The sequence below is a fragment of the Larimichthys crocea genome, chromosome XIII, assembly GCF_000972845.2.
Source record: "Larimichthys crocea isolate SSNF chromosome XIII, L_crocea_2.0, whole genome shotgun sequence".
NCBI classification, from domain to species: domain Eukaryota; kingdom Metazoa; phylum Chordata; class Actinopteri; family Sciaenidae; genus Larimichthys; species Larimichthys crocea.
The window spans coordinates 30,095,147-30,114,781 of record NC_040023.1 but is presented as its reverse complement, the minus strand read 5'-3'; the positions used below and the strand labels follow the sequence as shown (position 1 = coordinate 30,114,781).

The window sequence follows — 19,635 nt, the reverse complement described above, 5'->3', positions numbered from 1 at the left end:
TTATCTCCAGTAATGCACAGATGCAGACACACAGGCATGCATATGACAGATATTAAGTTTGACTTAATATGGTACCCCCATTTCATGTGCATCCCTCCTTACATAAAAACGTAAGGAGGGATGCATATTCGCATATGAAGTCAATGGTGAAAAATGTGAGCAGGTACGCTTAGCCCAAAATTTGCTTGAGGCAGCAGAAACTGAGGCAAATCTATAACTTAAATGTTTTATCTGGAGCAAAAAAAAAAAAAAACTCTGTTTATCCCTGGGCTTTTAATCTGTTTCATAAATGTATAGTGGGAAAACAGGTGGAGAGGTGGAGGTGAAATGGCTTTGCTGGTGAACTCTCTTGCTATCTTACAGCAGTAGCAGTCTGCACAGTTGGCCGTCTGTCAAAAGACAAATTTGGATCACTTTCTCCCCGAGCACACCGTACGAATTCTTTTATTTGAGCTTAATCTAATGAAGCTCCAGTTGCCTGAGTTAGCTTGTGCAAGCAGGGTTTATTAGGTTTAATGCATGAGTTGCATTTTACACAACAAAACCCGCATGTCAAGATGTAATCCACAAAACAATGTCGAGGCAAAAACAAAGACAAAAAAAAGGCACTAACAGACTAACTTTGGGAGGCAGCCACTTGATCGTGCTAACTCAGACTGCCACTTATATTAACTTCAGCCAAATTTTAAAAGAGGGATTGCTTCACAGCCACTTTGCACAGGGGGAATGACTTTAGCAACTTCTATTGTTGTACATTTGGTATGTAAGAACTGTATTAACAAACCAAACCTTTACCGAAAAGTGTGTCTACACGCATGTGGCTGTCTGCGCAACCATGCAGAGATGTGCACGCCTCATCACAAAGTCAGACAGGCGTGAATGAACTAGCCTAACCAAACACACTCTCTTTCTCCTCATAACACAGTGAATAATTGAACCGACGTACCTACGGCCGTATTAACATAGTGTAGCTTTAATATGCGGGGAGAGAACGAAGGACAGAGAGCGGGAAGAGGCAGAAAGACTGAAAGATGGGGAGAAAGGCTGTGGGAAAACATGAAGGGACTGGAAAAGGGAAGGGATGAGAGGAAAAGAATGGAAGGAAGAAAGTGGGAGAGTGATAGGGAAGCAGTGGAGCAAATCAAAGTAAAATTAAGTGCATTTACATATTTAGATGAGCGCTTCTAGTCAGCCTGTCTAATTGTTTCATCTCCATTTTTCATTTGCACGCCGCTCAATCCAAAAGCAGCAGGCCGTGAGGAAAGTTTCTCTCTCTCCCCTCCTCACCGTTACTTTATCACATTCACACTTGTCCCTCTCTGACTCTCTACCCCTCGCAGCCGCCTTTTTCGTTATCCGGGTCATTACCATACACTTTTTGTCCGTTCGCACTTGTTCTCCCTATCTCCCCTACGCCCCCTGCTCCTGCTGTCTCTCGCCATGTTTTATGCATACGAGGATACTGCCCCACATGTGTCCAGAAATGTGTGTGTGTGTGCAAAGGTTTCGCTGCTAATGCCCTTTCTACCAACATGTTTTATGCATTGTGTTGTCTCGGCGAATACAACTATGTGGATGTCAATGTCCAATATGTGTGTGTGTGTGCGTGTGTGCACACTCACCCACTATTAAACCCTTCAAATTAGCATGAACTATGTCAGGAGCAGCCAAGCCACGTTAACCTTCTATCACTGATTTTCCCCCTTTCTTTATGCCTTTCTTCACACTCCATAAATCTGTCTCTCTCCTCGCTCTCACAACCTTTCCTTCCCTCTCTCCTCTCCTCTCTCCTCTCCATCCTTCTCCCTCTCTGCCTCACTGCTGCTCATCACTTTGTTTGCATCTCCTTTCTCTCTACATTACTTCCCCTTGCTCTTCGAAATGTCCCCCCTTCTTTGTAGACCCACGCTCATCAGCACAATCTATTAGTGTGTGTCTGTGCGAGCATGTGCGCATGTGTTTGATAGTGTATCCTTGCTTAGGGGCCTGTGTTTGTTTCTGTTTATGTGAGCCTCTTTACTTGCAAGTGTGTTTAGGTCGAACTGTGCGTGGAAGCCAAATTGTGTCTCCCATAAGTGTTTATGTGCAGTAGTGTGTCTGTGCCTGTGCAGGGTATATATATATGTGTGTGTGCGTGTGTGTGTGTTTCGGTGTGAATGTGCGTGTGCACATTCATGCGAGTGTGTCTGCTGGCATAAAAGGTTGTTATGTGCTTTAGGTGTTAATTGGCTGAGGAGCTTCGTTAATATTCTCCTTGCGAGCCTGCTCGTCAGGAACAGAGCCGGCAAACTGATGAGTGTGTGATTTTCCTCCAGAGAGAAAGAGCGAGAGAGAGAGAGAAAGGGAGAAAGAGTAACAAGAGTGACTTCTGTGCAAAGACCCTCTGTAAGGTCAGAGTGAGAGAAGAGTAGAGCAAGAGAAGGATCGGAAAATAGGCAGAGAGGACAAGTAGGGAGGGAGATGGACGAGGGAGGGGGTCTGGGACGCAACAGACAGAGTGAGAAAGACAGAAAGAGATGGAGGGAAAGAGAGATGTGATAAAAAAGCCATAAAGGGTTCCATTGAGACATTGGGTGAAAGGAAAGATTATATCATGCAAGGGAGAAATTATCCCTTTGTTAGGCATTTGTGAATTGGCAGAATGGGGGCAAGTTGCCAGTGTACCCCAGGGCGAGGTGGCACATAAGTGCTCAGTTCTAATCAACCCCACACTATATGCCACGGCGGCACGCAGCTAACCTGGTCCAGACCTCGCTCGCAGCTACACATACACAATGAAATATACAAACCATTCTCCTGCAGAGCGCACCGAAACGAAACGTCACGCGCTGTGGCCTTGACAGGTTGATGTGCACATCAATAATACCCATATACCTGGAAAGTAAAAAGGCAAAATGGTGAACATGCCTTTATGGCACACTGACAACGTATCTATAACACGTACACACATCAGAGAACAAAGCAGAACGTGTAACGCGCAAATGTTTGCCCCGTGAACTGGGAACACAGAGAGGGGAGACTGACACATGCACCGCAGCAGAGAAAACAGTGAGCAGAGAGTCACAGCTTGTCACTAGGAGGTATAATGCCAAATAGATAATGAGTGTTACTCCCAGCAGGTAGCTGTGTAGCATGTGGCTCACAGCACACACTGAAACACTCGTTAGGAGGCTCCAACAGTACGTTCTCAACTTGGCAGGTAACACTGTTTGCATTTATCTTACTGAATAAGGGATGACTGAGAGAGGGGGGGGGCTTGCATGGCTATGCATAAAATATGGACATAATGTCTTCTCATGCTTAAACTGTGTATCTTTCTATTAATGCATGCATGAAATACAGCAAGGTCTAAGAGCACTTTTAAATATCATGTCTGCATTCAAAAACATGCAGACGTATTGGCCTATAACACCTTGAATTATGAAGTTCCCTTGACTGATCAAATGAGGAAACCTGCAACTTCCTTGAATCCTGCTGTGTCCTTTTTGACTGCTAGTGTTTCAGAAGTTTCTCTCACTTCCTGGCCAACCACGTACTCTGTCCATTTATCCAACAAAACACATATACTAATTTAGTAACTGGTAATTAAGTCATTTATTGCCACTTTTTCCAGGCCTGGAAGTTTGATTTAGCCATGTAGCACAAGGGTCAGAGGGGAGAGACAGTTGGGTGTACAAAGCACAGGTTCTGTCTGAGACTGGAGATCTGGAGGTTTGCGTGCTGTCAGTGTTTGTTGTGTTGGTAGATTTAGGCTACTAAAACTTTTAGGGCATTCTGGTAGCTCTTCTGGTAGAGCATGTAGTGTCCTTACTGCAGAAGTTCAGGTTCAAATCCAGCATCGGTCCTTTCCTGCATGTCATCAACACTCTCCCGTCTCCGCTCCTGCGTTTTCTGTCTTTCTCTGCTATCACTCAAATAAAGCAAAATGTCAAAAACACAAAGTATTAAAATCTAAAACAATGGTTTTGGTTAAATACAGAAAGTCCACCATCTCGTGCATCCAGTCAATCACCTTAACCAAGTAGTTTGATGGCTGTGGGTTGCATAACCATACACAATAACAACAGAAGTATAGGTAATAGTTAATGGCCACTGTTGGAAACACATGCAGATATTTCTGGGTATTGGATCTTGTATTTAAGAACATGGTCTAAGAATATATACTGTATAGCGGATCCACTCCTTAGAGAGATAGACGCTTCTTTGTTGGTTAATGTCCAGACATCTCTTGGTGTAACCGATTTGCAGTCTCCGACCTTTTATTGTGGAGACAATCTGCAAAACTGGCTCACACTCATGTATGAGCCTGACACCATAACATCTCTGGTAGTCTTTAGGATGAAAGCACATATATATGTGAAAGGTTCTGAGCCCTGTGTTTGTTAAATAACCTAATGTCTGATTACGTGAATTCAACACAGTGAATTAAACAAAGGAAAAGCATTTCTACTGCCGTAGAAGCATCAACTGGCTTATTCAACTCAAGTACCACGAGCCATCAATGGTAATTTCCATCTTCGGCTCTTGCAGCCTGTCACTTGAGAGTGTTTTGTTCTAAAATGTATGTTCAGTTCTTTGCCAGGCTTGAAAAGATTAGGCTAAAATTGTGCAGTGAATGCACAGTTGATGCATGGTTAACACATAATGGGTTGAGACTAATAATAGGATTTCTACAATAGCTACCACAGCGCCTTTATGCATTTCCTTCCATCCTGTAAAACCACTGAAAAGACCAGTGCCAAGTCTGTTGTCTGCCAGTGACTGAGTTTAATCTCCTGCTTTACCGTAGATGCACAGAGGAAGGTGATGCAAAGTAAGGAGTATATGGAAAAGCACTCAGCCTGCCATGTTTCAAATCCTAATGTCTGCTTTGTATTCCTGTTAGCCTGTCATGATGTGGGCCATATTGACTTTTATTTATTTACCAGACTCCGATGTCAACAGACTGAGAAAAATAAAGAAAATCAAAACTTCATAATCCAAAATTGTGTAAAGAAAGACGGACGGTGTCACCCAAATCGAAATGTGCCCAAATGATCAGGTCGTATTGATCCCTTTGCCCAGGAGCGTAAGGTGAGCAGGAAGTAGCCTGAGCTCTGCCTCCAGAAAACGCAGTCACTGATAGTGTCCATAGATCGAGGAGCTGTGACTTTTCTAATTAGAGAGTTCAGAGCAAACCCAGTTGGATTAGCTAGTGCATGGCTCTAGGCTAGCTATTAACACCAAGTCAGCCAGAAAAACAAGAAATCAGAAAGATGGAGGAGAAGAAAAGCAGAGGGTTATGGAGAGAGTGGGCATAGCCTTGTAAATGCATCTGGGTCAAAATGTTTCTTTTTTTTTTTTTTGACAGAAAATGGCCTATAATTTGGTATTTTTTATTTTCTCCTTGTAAAGATAGTGTTTAAGCACATTGGTCTGCAGTATCTTAAACAGTAGCTGCATAGTATTTTGTATTTTGTTTACACTGGAGAGCATCCCAGAGGAGATTACTCAATCAGGACACTTCAGATAATACTTTCCTGTGAGTGATTAAACTTTCTAGCGGTCTGGGACTTTGTGGCAGCTCCATAAAACAAACTTTATTTTAAAAAAGAAAAAGAACTTTCAGAATGTACACAATCTATATTCATGGATAGCTGTATGTATGAGTTCACATGCCTAGATTAATGTAACCACACTAATACTTGGTGGTTCTCTTATGCTGAAACACCCTTGGGGAGATGTTCACTTGCTTTACCTTTCAGAAACACGTCTTCCTTTATACTTTGCCAACTAATAAACCCTCAAGAATTACGCCTACACAGACACATAAACATGGACCCCCCATAACACGCCTGCACACAAACTCACTCATACACATACATTTTACCAACCCACTCGCCTGCACAACCTCAAGGGAGACATAAGAAATAAATTCGACACTTCCGTTTACCCAAGAAGCGCCTTAAGGACAAAGAGAAATTTAATCTTGGATAAGCCTCCCGATAGAATCTCTGCATTAGCCCTCTGCTGCTGGTTCACATCTATCCCATCAACCCTTACCTCCCACACCTTGGCCCGATTCCCTCACATCCCTCGTCCTCCACACTGCTCGTTTTTCCTCATCTCTCCTCCTCTGCCTCTCTCCGACTGTCTCACCACTTTCACCACTTTTTTTCCCCCACACTCTTATGTCCTGCACTCTTTTCCTCACCTCCCCGCGACTACTCTTGCCACCTCCATCCCTCCATCTCTTTGACACGCCCTTGTCTCACACCTCATGCCTTCACCGCCTTTCCCCAACAGCATCCATCTCTCCATCTATTCCCAGTCATAGTACATACTGTATGTATCTATATTTCTGCTCCTCTACCTTGTCGAGGGGGGCTTTTAATACCATTGGTATTAAACGCTGGCACAACCTCCTCAGCATACTTAAGCAGGCAGGGATCCTTGTAAGACTGTTTGAGTGCTTAATATTTTCAGCACGCCGCTGACTTAAGCCCCTTAAGTGCTTTGGCAACACTTATTCCACGGTGGCACCAATGAAGCCCATTAAAAATTTGATTTGGATGAGAGAGAGAGAAGAGAGGGAGAGAAAAAAGAGGAAGGGGGGGGGATAGGGGACACAATTTACCATTACCTCCCTTCCTTCCGCACACACTGCGACAAAAACAAATACCCCATCGGGGGGTTGCCCACATAGGGACTTTGTAGACACACAAATACCCACACATGCACACGCACTCACAACAAGTGCAATGTTTTTGTCTGTAATTATGTCCTTTGTTGCTCTGTAAAACACTTTGTGATGACCCTATTTTGTTAAAAGCACTTGATAAATGAATTTGACTTTATTTGACTTGATAATAGGGAACAGCGTGATTCAAATTGAATGCATAAAGGTGTTTGTAAATAGAACTTGCGGCAGATTAGAACTGATAGTTTATGATCAGTTGATTAAGAACAAGTAGAGGTGCTACTGTAATAGCAAAACTGTGTTGTCTTGCGCATTTTACGGGACAATGAAAGTCGTATACGCGCAGTCTACAGTAGTTAACTTCCGTCATTGGCTTTGTATTGCCAGTTTTATTGCCAATAGCAGTAATGATAGTACATGTGGCAATGAGCATGAACAAAGGAATTGCATTATGCACGATGCGTTGATGTGAAATATACAGACAGGTTGATCTAGCGGTTAGCAATGATTTCTGTTATACCTTTTTATTGAGCCCGGTTCACATCAGCATAACTCATAACACAGTCATAGTCTCGTTCATTTCTGCCTCATCCATATACGCTTGAAATTACAAATACCACACACAAACATGCGCATAGTTCTTGTCAGCAGACAGCCGTGCGCTTCCCTGCAGCCATAAAAACGGTCATTTAACATAAAGAGGCACTATGATGCCTCTGTGTGTGCCTGCATGGATAAATTAATGGGTAGTAGATAGAGAAAGGGCCAAACAGACAGCCAAATGTACACTCTGCTTCAGTCAACACTGGACAGACGAGCACATTCAGACACACACGCCGCCACTGTTTGTTGACCTGAAAGGCAACCATTGTCACTGCTTCTATCCACACACACACTCATCTCTAACCTTCACAAAATAGTATGCAAAATATGCAGACACTGATCCCACACACAGACACGCACACACACGCTTTTTTTAGCAAGGGGAGGGTGGCCAGGGTTATATAAACAAGTGGAAGACAGAAAACGGATAGACAGATGGATGCGATCAGCGGTACTACATTGGGATTATAGCAATTTTCATAGATCAGCAGGAAAGAAGTGATGCTAAAGGAGGCGAAACGTGCGGGGAACTAACTACGGAGGGACTGGAGGACTGAAGGAAGAGGAGAGAGAAAGAGGGCAGAACGGATAAACTAAACACAATTTGAGGAGATCAATTTGAACAAGTGAATAGACTTTGTTTCTGTCTGTCTGCTGCCAGGCCCCAGACCTGCAAGACCCGTGCTGCTGGTCCACACTAATACAGAGTAATTTTCTCAGCGTCAGCCAGTTGACCGGTGAAGTCAGCGCCGTAGGAAAGATTGGCGATGATACGTTTTCGGCTTTGCCAGAAGAGTCAGGGCCATCGCCGTTAGAGCTCATTGTGTTTGCAGTGGCACAGAGAGTGAGAGAGAGAGAGCGGGTAGTGTGTAGTAATCTAAAGATGACACCCGCACTTTACTCCATCAGATAGTGCTCAGTGAGGTGTGTGGTGCAGCTCGTCACACTTTGTCTCTGCACTGCAAATACACACACACACACATATTTACACACATAAAAACACACGAGCTACACACTCCCGGAGCTTGGCGATGCATTAGGTGCTGACAATCAGTGGAACTCTGTCCGGGCCTTTTAATACAGCAGGCTTTCAAATCAGAGTGTATGAGTGAGTGTGTAACTGGAGTTCACCCAGGCACTGACTGCACCCAGCGAAGCATGTTGGAAAGGAAGCGTTAGGCAGGTCGATGTTGCACGATTATACTGTCTGATAGCCTGTGATTATTCTGAGGAGACTTAAATTACCACGTAAAATCACTGTCCATTAACGCTACAGTGTATACATGATAGCATATCGAAAGAGTTCTAGCATTCATGCGAGTAATGGTAGATACCTTGTGAGAATAATGAACAAGTCTCTGGTGTGAAATAGCAGACCAAAAAAAAAAAAGTGTAATATCTGAAACTAAAGCGTCTGCTTGCAGTTTGCACAACCTCTTGCGAGGCGGTTATTCTACACAGGGCAAGCACTTCCACTTTCTGTCTTTATAGAGCGACACTCAAGCTCAATGGATTTTATTTAACCTTCGCTATCTCCAGATGAGTTGATAGATAGAGTCTCCATCTCCCCCAGAGGCCTGGTCAGTTCGGTTATAGCTCAAAGGAACATTGACTTCTGCCCGCTGATTTGTTGGTTGAGAAGAGCAGAAAATCTTGTTTGACTCATTAAATACAATCTCGGTAAGAATGAGAATTGTTGCCCTAGATTTCGATGTCCTCGAGGGCATGGCGATATAGGTAGCTCTGTTTCAAAAAGTTGGAGTTCAGTCGACACCGGTAGAGGCACTTGACTCGCTTTGGAAGACAGTTTCTCAACCTGTATCTGAATGAAATATAGTATTATTGATGTTTCGTGCTCCTCTGAGCAGTGTGGTTTGACCTAGACAGAGACATGCAGTCTGTTGTTGTGGTTAATTGTGTGGTTGATTGCTAGGACGCCTGGTGCTCTGATCTAGCTTGGCTCGGAGTTTGACACAGCAGTGTGCAGTCAGCGAGGTGCTAATTAAGTCATCCCTCGTTTGTTTAATTGCATAGCTGCCATTACTGAATACCCTTGTTGGTAACGAACATAGTAGACCCTATTGCGGGTCTTCTTTGGTCACCTTTGGTATTGCTTTTTCTGGTTTATTGATCTAAGATATCTTGGGCTTTGGTCTCAGGAGGCTCGGCAGTGTTTGCTTTGTTGTCGCCTTGCTCAGATGGGACAGAGTTCCTGTGCAGCTTTAGAGCAGCAAAGCTTTCCCACTGTATGGATTTAAGACAACGCATGTTATAAGTTCTTTCTAAGCAGCACAAGGTGCTAAAGTCAACAGTAGAACTTTTTGTTGCTCTAAGCTCATCTCTGTGTGCATTGTGATATACTGTCTAAATCACGAGCTCTGTTAGCACCCTGAGCTCAAGCCAAACGTCTGTGTGTTGCATGCAAACCCTTGCCACAAATCATTCCTGTGTGACTTAGCAGCTCAAGCAGTGTCTTTGCATGTGTCGTGATGCACTGTAGCACATAAGAGTCCTTTCTTTAGAGTGCTGTCCTCAAACAACAACTTCTGTCTGATTGCACTGAAGTAAAGCTGGGCAGATAGTGTGTGCACGTGCCTGCAGCATTGCAGTTGAGAACAAATCAGAGTGTGTGTGCGTGTGGACTAGTTTGTCTATAGCAGTGCAGGCAGGGTCACAGAGGAGCCATTGATCAAGCTTGCACATCCACACACACACACACACACATTCACACACAGATTCTCAATACACAATGAGGCCTGTCCGGAGCTCTGTCCTCTGCCGCCTCCTCCCTGCCCCCTTCTCTCTAGCCCTGCGCAGCCTGGTCCTGGTCCTGCTTTGCATCACTCGTAAGTCATGCATGCTCATATGTACTGTACATACACACACACACTCACACACACCTATGCAGATTATATGAAGTATCAAGAAGTCTAGAATCCAGAGGGAAACACATTACACTAAATAAGTCATGGAAACAAACACATAACTCACATGTACCCACTCATTTCATATTAGAGTCAGGATGTGGCAATTTAGTATAAACACAAGCTTGTTGTTCTTTTAATTTAAACTCCCTGCAGATCTACCTCTTGTGAACATGATACTAATTGCTGTAAATTGATACAGAATGAAATCCACTGCAGTGCCCAGTACGTGGCCAGGGGAGGAATAGCTCATGATGGAATCGTGAAATGAGAGTTTCAGATGAATTGTTCAAAATGCTGGTAATTAAGTTAGAATTGGTAATTAAGATTAAGACTAGAGAGAATATGAAGACAGGAGCATATGCCCAGGAGGTGAAAATAAGAGGAATGAATGAGGAGAGAAAGAGTGTGGATGGATGGACCAAAGACTTGAAGGGAAACAGTCGCAAATGAAAATACAGAGAGAAAGGGAGATATAAGAGGCGGCTGAAGCCTTCTTCTCAGCTTTGCTGTGAAGAACCTAATAAAAGAAAGTTGGACCCCAGAGTGGGAGAGATATGGCAAGCCAAATGGAGAGGTTGTCGAATAGAGAGAATGGGTGTGCAGTGCAAGAGACTAATATATTGTGATAGAGAGAGACAGACCGACACAAGGAAAGAAGGACCTGGCTAGATATAAATTAGTACTGTATTGGACGGAGGGAGCAGCAGAGGCAGAAAAAGAGAAAGTCAGACGGAGAGAAAAGAACAACACAGTCTGTGTGTGCGCGCAAGAAAAGACAGAGACGCAGGGGAGGGGTACAAAGCTAAAACAAGAGACAAGGCCTCAAAAAAAAAAAGCCGCATGAGGTCGAGATCTGAATCCAAGAGTCGTAACACTGATTGAACGTGCAGCAAAGATGTAAAAATATATGTGAAGTAGAGTAGGATGAGTGGCTGCTATTAATACCTCCTGTCATTATTATTATGCATTTAATACAGAGAGATGTTCTTCCCCTGCTGCTCATTGGTAAACAAGTGTCGTGCCGCTGTGCACAGCACCTTCTCCACTGTGCCAGCCGATCTCACTTCAGTGTTGTTGTTTTTTTTTGGGGGGGGGGTTGCATATTAAATCAACAGAAGGACATTGTGTTATGTGGTATGTTGAGGGGGATGCTGGGTGCGCGTAACAATGGGGGAGTGAGGGATACGGAGAAAGAATGAGTTTGTGTCTTGGCAGTCGGCATGGTTATGTAATTCATGCCAGTAGGGCAGTTTTGTGTTGGGCCTTGAATGTGCACAATCCCTCGTAGACACAAGCACGCACACACACACAGACACACACACTCTTGCTTTAAAGTTCATGCACACGCCTGTATATTTCTTCTTTCTCACATACACATTTGTCAGCATCACACGCGCAGCCACACACCAAAGGGAAGGCAGCCATGTAGTGGATTTTGAAGGGGTGTTAAGACCAGTGCTTTTGGCTGTGGTGACTCTCCAGTGTGGTAGCCGCCGTGTAATAGCCCTGTAAATTTCCTTTAAGCCGCTGTTGGGTTGTGTGTGGTGGCCATTGTCGCAGGGTTGTTGGGGCTGTGAAAGACCCAAGCCATAAAAAAAAATAAAAAATCCATGCACAGCACATAGAGCTAAACAGCTTTAACTGTCAGAAAAGAAAGAAGGAAGGAAAGAGTGGGGGAGATGGTGGTTTTCGTGAAGGGTAAGACGAGGTGAATGAGAGAGCAGAAAGAGTAATGGGATGGGTGGACATGAGGAGAGGTGAGAGCGCTCAGGGAGATGCAATGCAGCGGGAGAGGGAAGAAGCGGGGATGGGGCAGAAGAGGGACGAGGTGATTGAAATACACCTAAGGGCCGGAGAGACATAAAGATGCGAAGGTCAAAACGAGAAAGAAGTGGGGAGAGGAGGGGAGGAGGTAGAAGGAAAGAAGGGGGAAGTGATCAGAGGAAGAAGACAATGGATTTTAATGCTGAGGATGGAGTGCAGTGTGGCTGGGGGAGCGAAGTGAGAGGATGTGAAATATAAATAAGTGAAAGTAAATGTTTCTAATGAGAGGTCAAGAGTGAACAGAGGCAATTTTATGCTGATTTTGCTATTGACAGTGCAGTGCTCACAGTACACACACAGTGCACGATGGAGAGGGAGCCTGAAGTTCCTGCCAAAGAGAAAGAAAGATTAAGAAAGAGGGATAGAAAGTGGAGAGAGGGCTGAGCTCTAAGACTGGCAATTAAAAGAGGCAAAAGTTGAGAAAAAGATGAAAGTGGGAGGAAAAACTCCGATATTCACTCTCCTGCTTTGCTCCTTTATTTTGTCCTCTTGTCCTATTCCGTCCTCACTTTTTTCTCCATCCCTTCTTCGCTCCCTCTCTTCCGCTCTCTCGGCACTCGATAAAAACAGCGCGATTATGCCGCAGACTTGAGCTGCAGAACAAATCACATTTAGCAAAGGAGAGTGTGGAGATGGAACCAGCAGAGAGGCAGGAAAAGATTCCCACTGAGTCACAAAAAAGAGAAAGAACGGGCAGGAGAGAGAGAAAGATTGCAAGAGGAATGAAAGCCTATTGCAGCTTGGTAAGAAACTATTGCAAAGGGAGGGGTGGAGGGGGAGGGGGGGGGCTACACGAAGAAAGAAAACGAGGGAGGGACAGGAGTGAAAAGACGGCAGCTAAAGGGAGAGAGAAAGAAAGTGCTGCAACAATTCTCCTGAGGCCCAGGAGAGGAGAGGAGAGGAGAGGAGAGGATAGGGAATCTTTAGGACAGCAATGATGAAGAAGATGAATGAAGAACGACGCAAGGGGGGAAAAGAAGGTGGAAGAAGACAGGAAGAAAGAGAAAGGGACGGTGAAAGGGAGGAAGGATTAGATAAGGCAGAAGGTGTGGAGGAGAGGATGGAGAAGACTGCAGGTTTTAAATAAAAAGAGAAAGATGGTGAGAATTAGTAGATAGACATGAGCCAAGGAAAGAATTTTGAGTTGTGGACCAAGAGAGGGTCGCTCCAAAAAAAAAAAGAAATGAGGAGAAAAGCTAGTGAAGAGAGGGGGGAAAGCAGGACAGGAGGAAGCAACGTGAATGGAGGTAATGAGCGAGACGAGGGCAAGATTTGTAAAAGATTATATATTATTTATAGAGGGATCATCTTTTTTTTCTTTGCACTGGGTTTGATTGGCAGAGTTCTGGCTCCCTGAGAGAGATGAGGTGATAATTTTAGACTAGGAAAAAGAAAGGGGGCAGAGGGAACAGGGGAGAATTGTGGGTCTGCAGAGGGAGGTATGGAGGGAGAAGAACCTCAAAGTCAGCTTTTTCATAGAGAGCCTGTATGCTGCTCTGTGATTAACCTGGAGCAAATGTGCGTGCACACATACACGATCAGGCACATAAACATCTCAGACTTCATCTGCATACATACTGTGAAAACCGGCTCGCCTCGCAGACTCGAGGGATGGCGGGAAAGAGGTACATCCAGATGGGAGGAGATGGAGAAGATGCCAATGGACGACCCCATAAGAATGGGAGCTATGAGCTGCTGCTATTGTTTTAATTAAAGCAGTAATAACATAAGGGCATGTGCATTGTAGTCTACTGCATCGATTAACTTGTAAATCCGTGGCCGGCATGCAAAAAAACCCAAAAAAAAACACACAAGCTCTCTTGGCTCACTTCCAATTGAAAGATAATGAGAGATAATGAATAGGGAGACAGTGACTGTGCTGCGTCAAGGATACATGAGGGCTTGTTTGGGGGCAAACAGAGACAGCTCATGTCTTCTGTGGCTTGTCTTTTTTGTCCTGTCTTTTCCTCTCTTCACTCTCAGAGACATTGAGAGAGAGGGAAAAAAGGAAGAGTGAAATCAAGAGGAGAGAGAGAGAGAGAGAGGTGCAGCAAGGCGGTAATTCAGGCGCCTAACCCTGCACCGGTGAGGCAGTTTCCAAAATTTACCGTGACCAAGGGTGAGCCGGCAGTCCACCTGGCTGCCTCCCAAATCCCCCCCCCTCTCTCTTTTAACTCTCCACACCTCCCTTCTTCTCCTCCCTCTGTCCCTCTATCTCCCTCAGCTTATAACTCAACCCCATTGCGGGACCATTAGAACGGGCCCCTGAACAGCCTTGTCTTATGAATTTGAACGCATATTATTTATTTATTTGTTTATGTATTTTGAAATGATGGTCCTTCTTGGATCTCTATTGCTGTAGTAAATAATGGCTCCTCTTTTTCTTTTCTTTTTTTTTCTTTTTTTCTGGGGGCTGTGACAGTAGGGGCATTTTCAAATGATGAGCAGCACCTATTCACTGCTATGAAATACTGCCCCCGCTTGGTTGGAGAAAGAAGTGATTGTTTTTGTTCCCCCCCTCCTCCTGTTTTATTTATCCGTTGATCATAGCCAGTCAGTGCACTACCATGATATCGATTGCTCTCAGCATTTTCTCTTAATATGATTTGACGCTTGAGTATTTTATTATGGACACAGATTTTAATGGGGGCCAGATTAATACCACTGCCACAGATGTTTATCCCTCCTTCTCTCTGCTCTGTACCATGCTGGTGATCAGAAGAACAGTCTCATGGCCTTGATGTGATGCCTATAAAAACCTGCTGTCATGCTAAAGTGCTGAACCCAGCTGCGTATGAGCGGGAGTTGAAGAATATGCGTCATCTCTTGTATATTTTTGGCCAGCCCCTGCCAGCTGCATTATTATACCAAAAGCATCATTTCCTAACTCCCTGCTATCATTTCCTGGTTAGAGCCTTCACTCCCCCACCGTCACTCCATCCCTCCGTTCTCTTTGCCCAGATTGAGCATCTAGCAGCAGCCAGCAGGTGTTTTCAGGGTGGCATCTCCCAGCAGGCGACAGCGGATGCCAGCCATTCCGCTCGCAACAGCGGTTAACATTTCATTTTTTATTTTTCTTGGTCCCTTTTTCTTTTGCACTTTACCACTACAGCGCTGCAGCTAATTTCCTTTGAAGGGGTGACAGCTGTCAGGAGAAGTGGGTGTACAAATGGACAGCTAATTAGTTTTTCTGGCCTCCTCCCAGAAGCAAACTTTAGACCGCTTTCTTTGTCTTGTTTAGACTCATTCTCCCTCTAGAAGTCTTGTTGGTTCTGATGGGTCACTAATCACAAACAGATTTTGTCAAGATGCACAGTAGCATGATTACAATTAACAGCGTTTAAAACAATGGAGGCCAAGCCCCGTTGCCACGGTGATGAGTAATAACAGCCATTAGAAAAATAATTGGGATGGCGGTGGCAGGCCCTGATGCCCCCTGATATGATTCACAATATTGATGCAGAGAATTGGAGCAATAATGACTACAATTAGTGGTAATTGTCAAGTTTTTTTTTTCTCTCTGTTCCATCGAGTATTAGAGTCCCCTTTGTCTCCATCCCCTCTTGTTTTTTTTTTTGTCCTCAGTTCAATATCCACTGTGTCTCTCTGTTTCCCCCGATGTGATAAATATGTAGGCTTTGAGTATTTCATTAAAAGAGATTAAAATCGAGGAGAGAATTAAATTTGGATGAAGTTGCCGGGATCTAGATGATGTCAAAGTCGTTTAATTGCAATATGCCAACCCTTCCATATGCCCACCTATTGTGCATGTATGCTCACCCACACATGCACTGGAACTTAGAATTGCTTGGTTGCAGATATAGACATTTATTTTGGCCCAAAGCAGTCAAGTCAGCAACTCCTGCTATGGCAGCCACCATCTGTTTGTCTCACAACATTTCCTGCCTTTTGAAGGTGTTTTACAGAGTTGAGAGACACTACTAGACCCGGCAGTGAAATATATATAGTCTCTCCATCTTTATCGGCACACCTTATTGCCTGCTTCATCATCATGCTTCAGTATTGATGTTTTTCGTTCTCTAAATCTTCCCCATGGCCAACAATTTGCCAGAGAGAGAGAGAGAGGGAATGCAAATTGGGGATGCAAATTGGTAAATACTAGTTTTGGGATGCCAGCAAGCTGGTGCTCTCTTCAAGGCAATCACATTCCACTCCTGGCTTGAGACTTATGGCTAATTGCGCATAAATCAGTTGAATTCAAACGGTGGAGCTCGTGTCCATTGTGCTCGGCGGGAGGTGTGACTCAGCCGAGCTGTGTCAACAGCCTGACCCACAATCAGAGAATAATCAACCTCCTCATTACTGACTCTTGGGCTGTCAGCAACATCAAAGAGACTCCATGCTGTTTCTCAGCCCCCTTGTCTAAAAATATTTGGTTTAGGAGGCAGACATGTTTGTTTGTGAGGAAGGTTTATGTGCGCCGCTTCACGTATATGGATCATATGGATATTTCTGTGTGTGCATCCACACTTGTACTATCACACACATAGATGTTCATACAGGAGTCTGTGTGCTTAGGCCAAAGCTGGTGTGTGTGTGTGATCCCTCTGGCCTTTTCCAAGTACCTGTAATAAGAGCCGTTGCATTGGGATAATGGAGTGTAATCAATTGGTTTAGCTTGCACCTGGATGAGAAATGGCATTTTAGAATGTGTGCATTTCAGGCTGCTGCCATGGTTTCTCAGCTCTGCACTATGGCCAGCTTTTTTTTTTTTTTTTTGAGTTGATCACAGACTCATGCCATGAGACTGCAGTTTAAGCTATTAATAAATGCACAGGTGGTGGCATGGCCGTCATCCAGCCTGTGCTCTCTCTGTGTGCATTTGTGACCACGGGGTTGTGTTTATGTGTGTACATTGGTATGTGTGTTTGCATTGTCTAAATTCAAAACCAACAGCCACTTAGGGATTTAATATGGCATTATGTATTCAAATGTGTGTGTTGATGCATTCTGTTAGACTAGCCAGAGGCAAAAGGGTTGTTTGTATGTGTGTGTTTGTGCACATAAAAAGATGAATGGCAGTAATTATAATCATCCCTATTATAATCATAAGAACACACTGTTCATAAAGAGCCTCTTTTACTTCTTGAGGTCTTCAGTGTCTTTTCTCTCGCTCTCAATATCTTTATCTCTATCACTCTGTCTCCTCCTCTCTATTCCCTCCCCCTCTCTATTCCACCCTTGTTGTGTCCATATGATGAATAGCGCCTAAATGAAGGATGCTTTAAGCACCTCATTTTGAAAGGTTCTATCTCAAGTGAGGTGCAAATTGAACATTTTTCTTTTCTCCGCATCTGTTCCTCCTATATGTCCCTCTCATCTTCCCATCTCCATCTCCCATCCTCGGTGTCACTATTTTAACGTGCATCTTTCTCTCTCTCAGCCCGTTGTCAGGCAGTGCAGGCGGAGAATGTGACAGTTTTGGAGGGAGGTACGGCCCAGATCTCCTGCCGCCTGCAGAACTACGATGGATCTATCGTGGTCATCCAGAATCCTCGTCGGCAGACGCTTTTCTTCAACGGCACACGAGGTGTGTATGGGCGTGCACACGGACAAACTTTATCTGTGTCTATTTATCTGTGTCTATGCGTTTGCCCTCAGTGACTTTTGAAACCAGCATTTTCAACACATTAACAATGACTCTTGCACTTTACTTTTTTTTTTTTTTTGCAAATGTCCTCACTTTGTCTTTGAAGTGATTCCGCATTAAAAAGTCAGATAACCTCAGAGTTAATGTTGGAGAAGGTGTTATTCTCTGCCCTAACAGTGTGGCTGTTTTTAAAAGCACAGTTCGAAGCTCTCTGCATAATCCACTGTTAACCCCTGCGATGAGATCAGAACGTATTTAATCTGCTCATTAGAGCATGGCCTTGGCAATCACATGTTTTTTTAAAGGTGGCTTTATCATTATAACCGATATTATAATAAATGCAGATTTCATTGAGGGCCTCAGGGTTGAAAGGCGCTACACTTTCTTTCTTTTTTTTAAACAAATTAACACCAAATGCTGCTACCTTAGCCAGATTTTCTCCTACTGCTCCTAGGAAACCTTTGAGCAAAAGAACAATCATCAAGGATCTTAAACATTGTGTTTGGAATTTGTGTCATGCTACTTAATTGGAACAAAATTTTGCATTATGTTTTGTGGTGTAGCAACAGTTATTCATGCCCTTTTAATCTAAGTGATACACTAACCTGAGGTTAGCTCAGGTTTGAGACTGTAGTTTGTAGCTGATTAGAGTTAAGGGCAAGAGGGTGAATCTGAATATTTTAAAATTAGTTTTGGTCACTCAAGATTAAGAGGCTGACAACAGAATGAATGGTCAGAAAACATGGACACTACATGATCAACAGGTACATTTATAAAAACATGAATTTAGTAGGCTTAAAACCACTGACCCACAAATAGATACACAATTGGCAGTAACAAAGCAACAGTAACAAAATCCAACCAACAAATCTATTACAAGTACACAAAGGAACAGCACACATTTGCACACATGTGCCAGGTTTTAAGCTCACATTGCATTGTATGCAAGTAATGCTGTTCTTCTGCACAGCTCTTTTCCCCAAATCATATCAAAAACACAGCTGAAGTGTTCCAAAGTAGGCATGAGCTCAAACAGGTTTGAGAGCGTAGCCGATCGGAAACCCCAAATCCCTTTGAAAGAGCGCTCCCTCACTGCTCAACGGAGCTTGGCATTGTGCAAACTGTTCAACAGTGTCTTTTTATATCTATGTTCCAAGATCTAAGTCTCTGAGTTCACTGCTTGGTCAGCCCATTTAGTTTCCCCTGACAAGCTGCTCCAAAGATAGTTTTGATCAGTTTCAGAGAGGGATTTGTTCTTCTGTTGTAATTGTGTGACAGGTGTTAATTTTCTCCAGCTTGATTTAGACTCCGAGAGACTCTCTCGCTGAGCTAACATCACTTGAGCTGCTCTAGCCGCATGTTGCTGTGTTCCAAAGTAGCTCATGCTGTTACATATTATGTTATGTTATCTACAGTTACTAAGGCCATATCTTTATCCTGCTATGATACAGTTTTTGTATTTGAGCTTGTAAAAGACCACTTCAGCTGCAAGGACCAGTGCCATTCTCACATAAACTATATAACTGGTTACATATTATTCCAGTATATAAAATGACAAATAAATTCCAGTGCTTGGGGTAAGTAGATAGACATATTCAACCGCGGTACTGTGATCACAACAATGACTTGTGGAAGTGTCAATAAAATGAATGAATGGCTGCCAGATTGAGAGCTGAATTTCTCTAGTTGACCTTGTAGTTAAACCTCCAAGTGACGAAGAGAGCTTTAAAGGACATTTCCAGCAACACTACTAACATCATTTGCCTACTGTGCTCAGACTAAAAAGGATTGATAGAGCGTGCTTAAACCTGTTATTACAGCAATGCTACGTGATTGGAAAATTGGAATTTTTTTGCAGTTTTGCACCCCACATCTCCATAGTGCAATACCACTGTAGTAAATGTGGAACATTGTACATGTGCATTTGTCTTGATTATATAACTTATGATCAAAAACTAGCAAGTCAATAACTTTGGTAACAGCCAAACATT

The 19,635-nt window shown here is 43.7% G+C and overlaps 1 protein-coding gene across 4 annotated transcripts in view; it reads left to right on the top strand.

Annotated features, from left to right (window-relative positions):
• Positions 1-19,635, top strand: part of cadm4 (cell adhesion molecule 4) — a 141,441-nt gene that overhangs the window by 93,759 nt on the left and 28,047 nt on the right. Inside the window, exons 1-2 of one of the 4 annotated variants that reach the window (XM_019267175.2) lie at positions 9,124-10,128; positions 17,438-17,584. In XM_019267175.2, the coding sequence (XP_019122720.1) occupies positions 10,032-10,128; positions 17,438-17,584 (244 nt within the window). In that variant the 5' untranslated portion in view covers positions 9,124-10,031. Of the gene's footprint in view, positions 1-9,123; positions 10,129-17,437; positions 17,585-19,635 lie in introns of those variants that run through there. The other 3 variants (XM_010743997.3, XM_019267176.2, XM_019267174.2) reach the window with 3 other exon arrangements.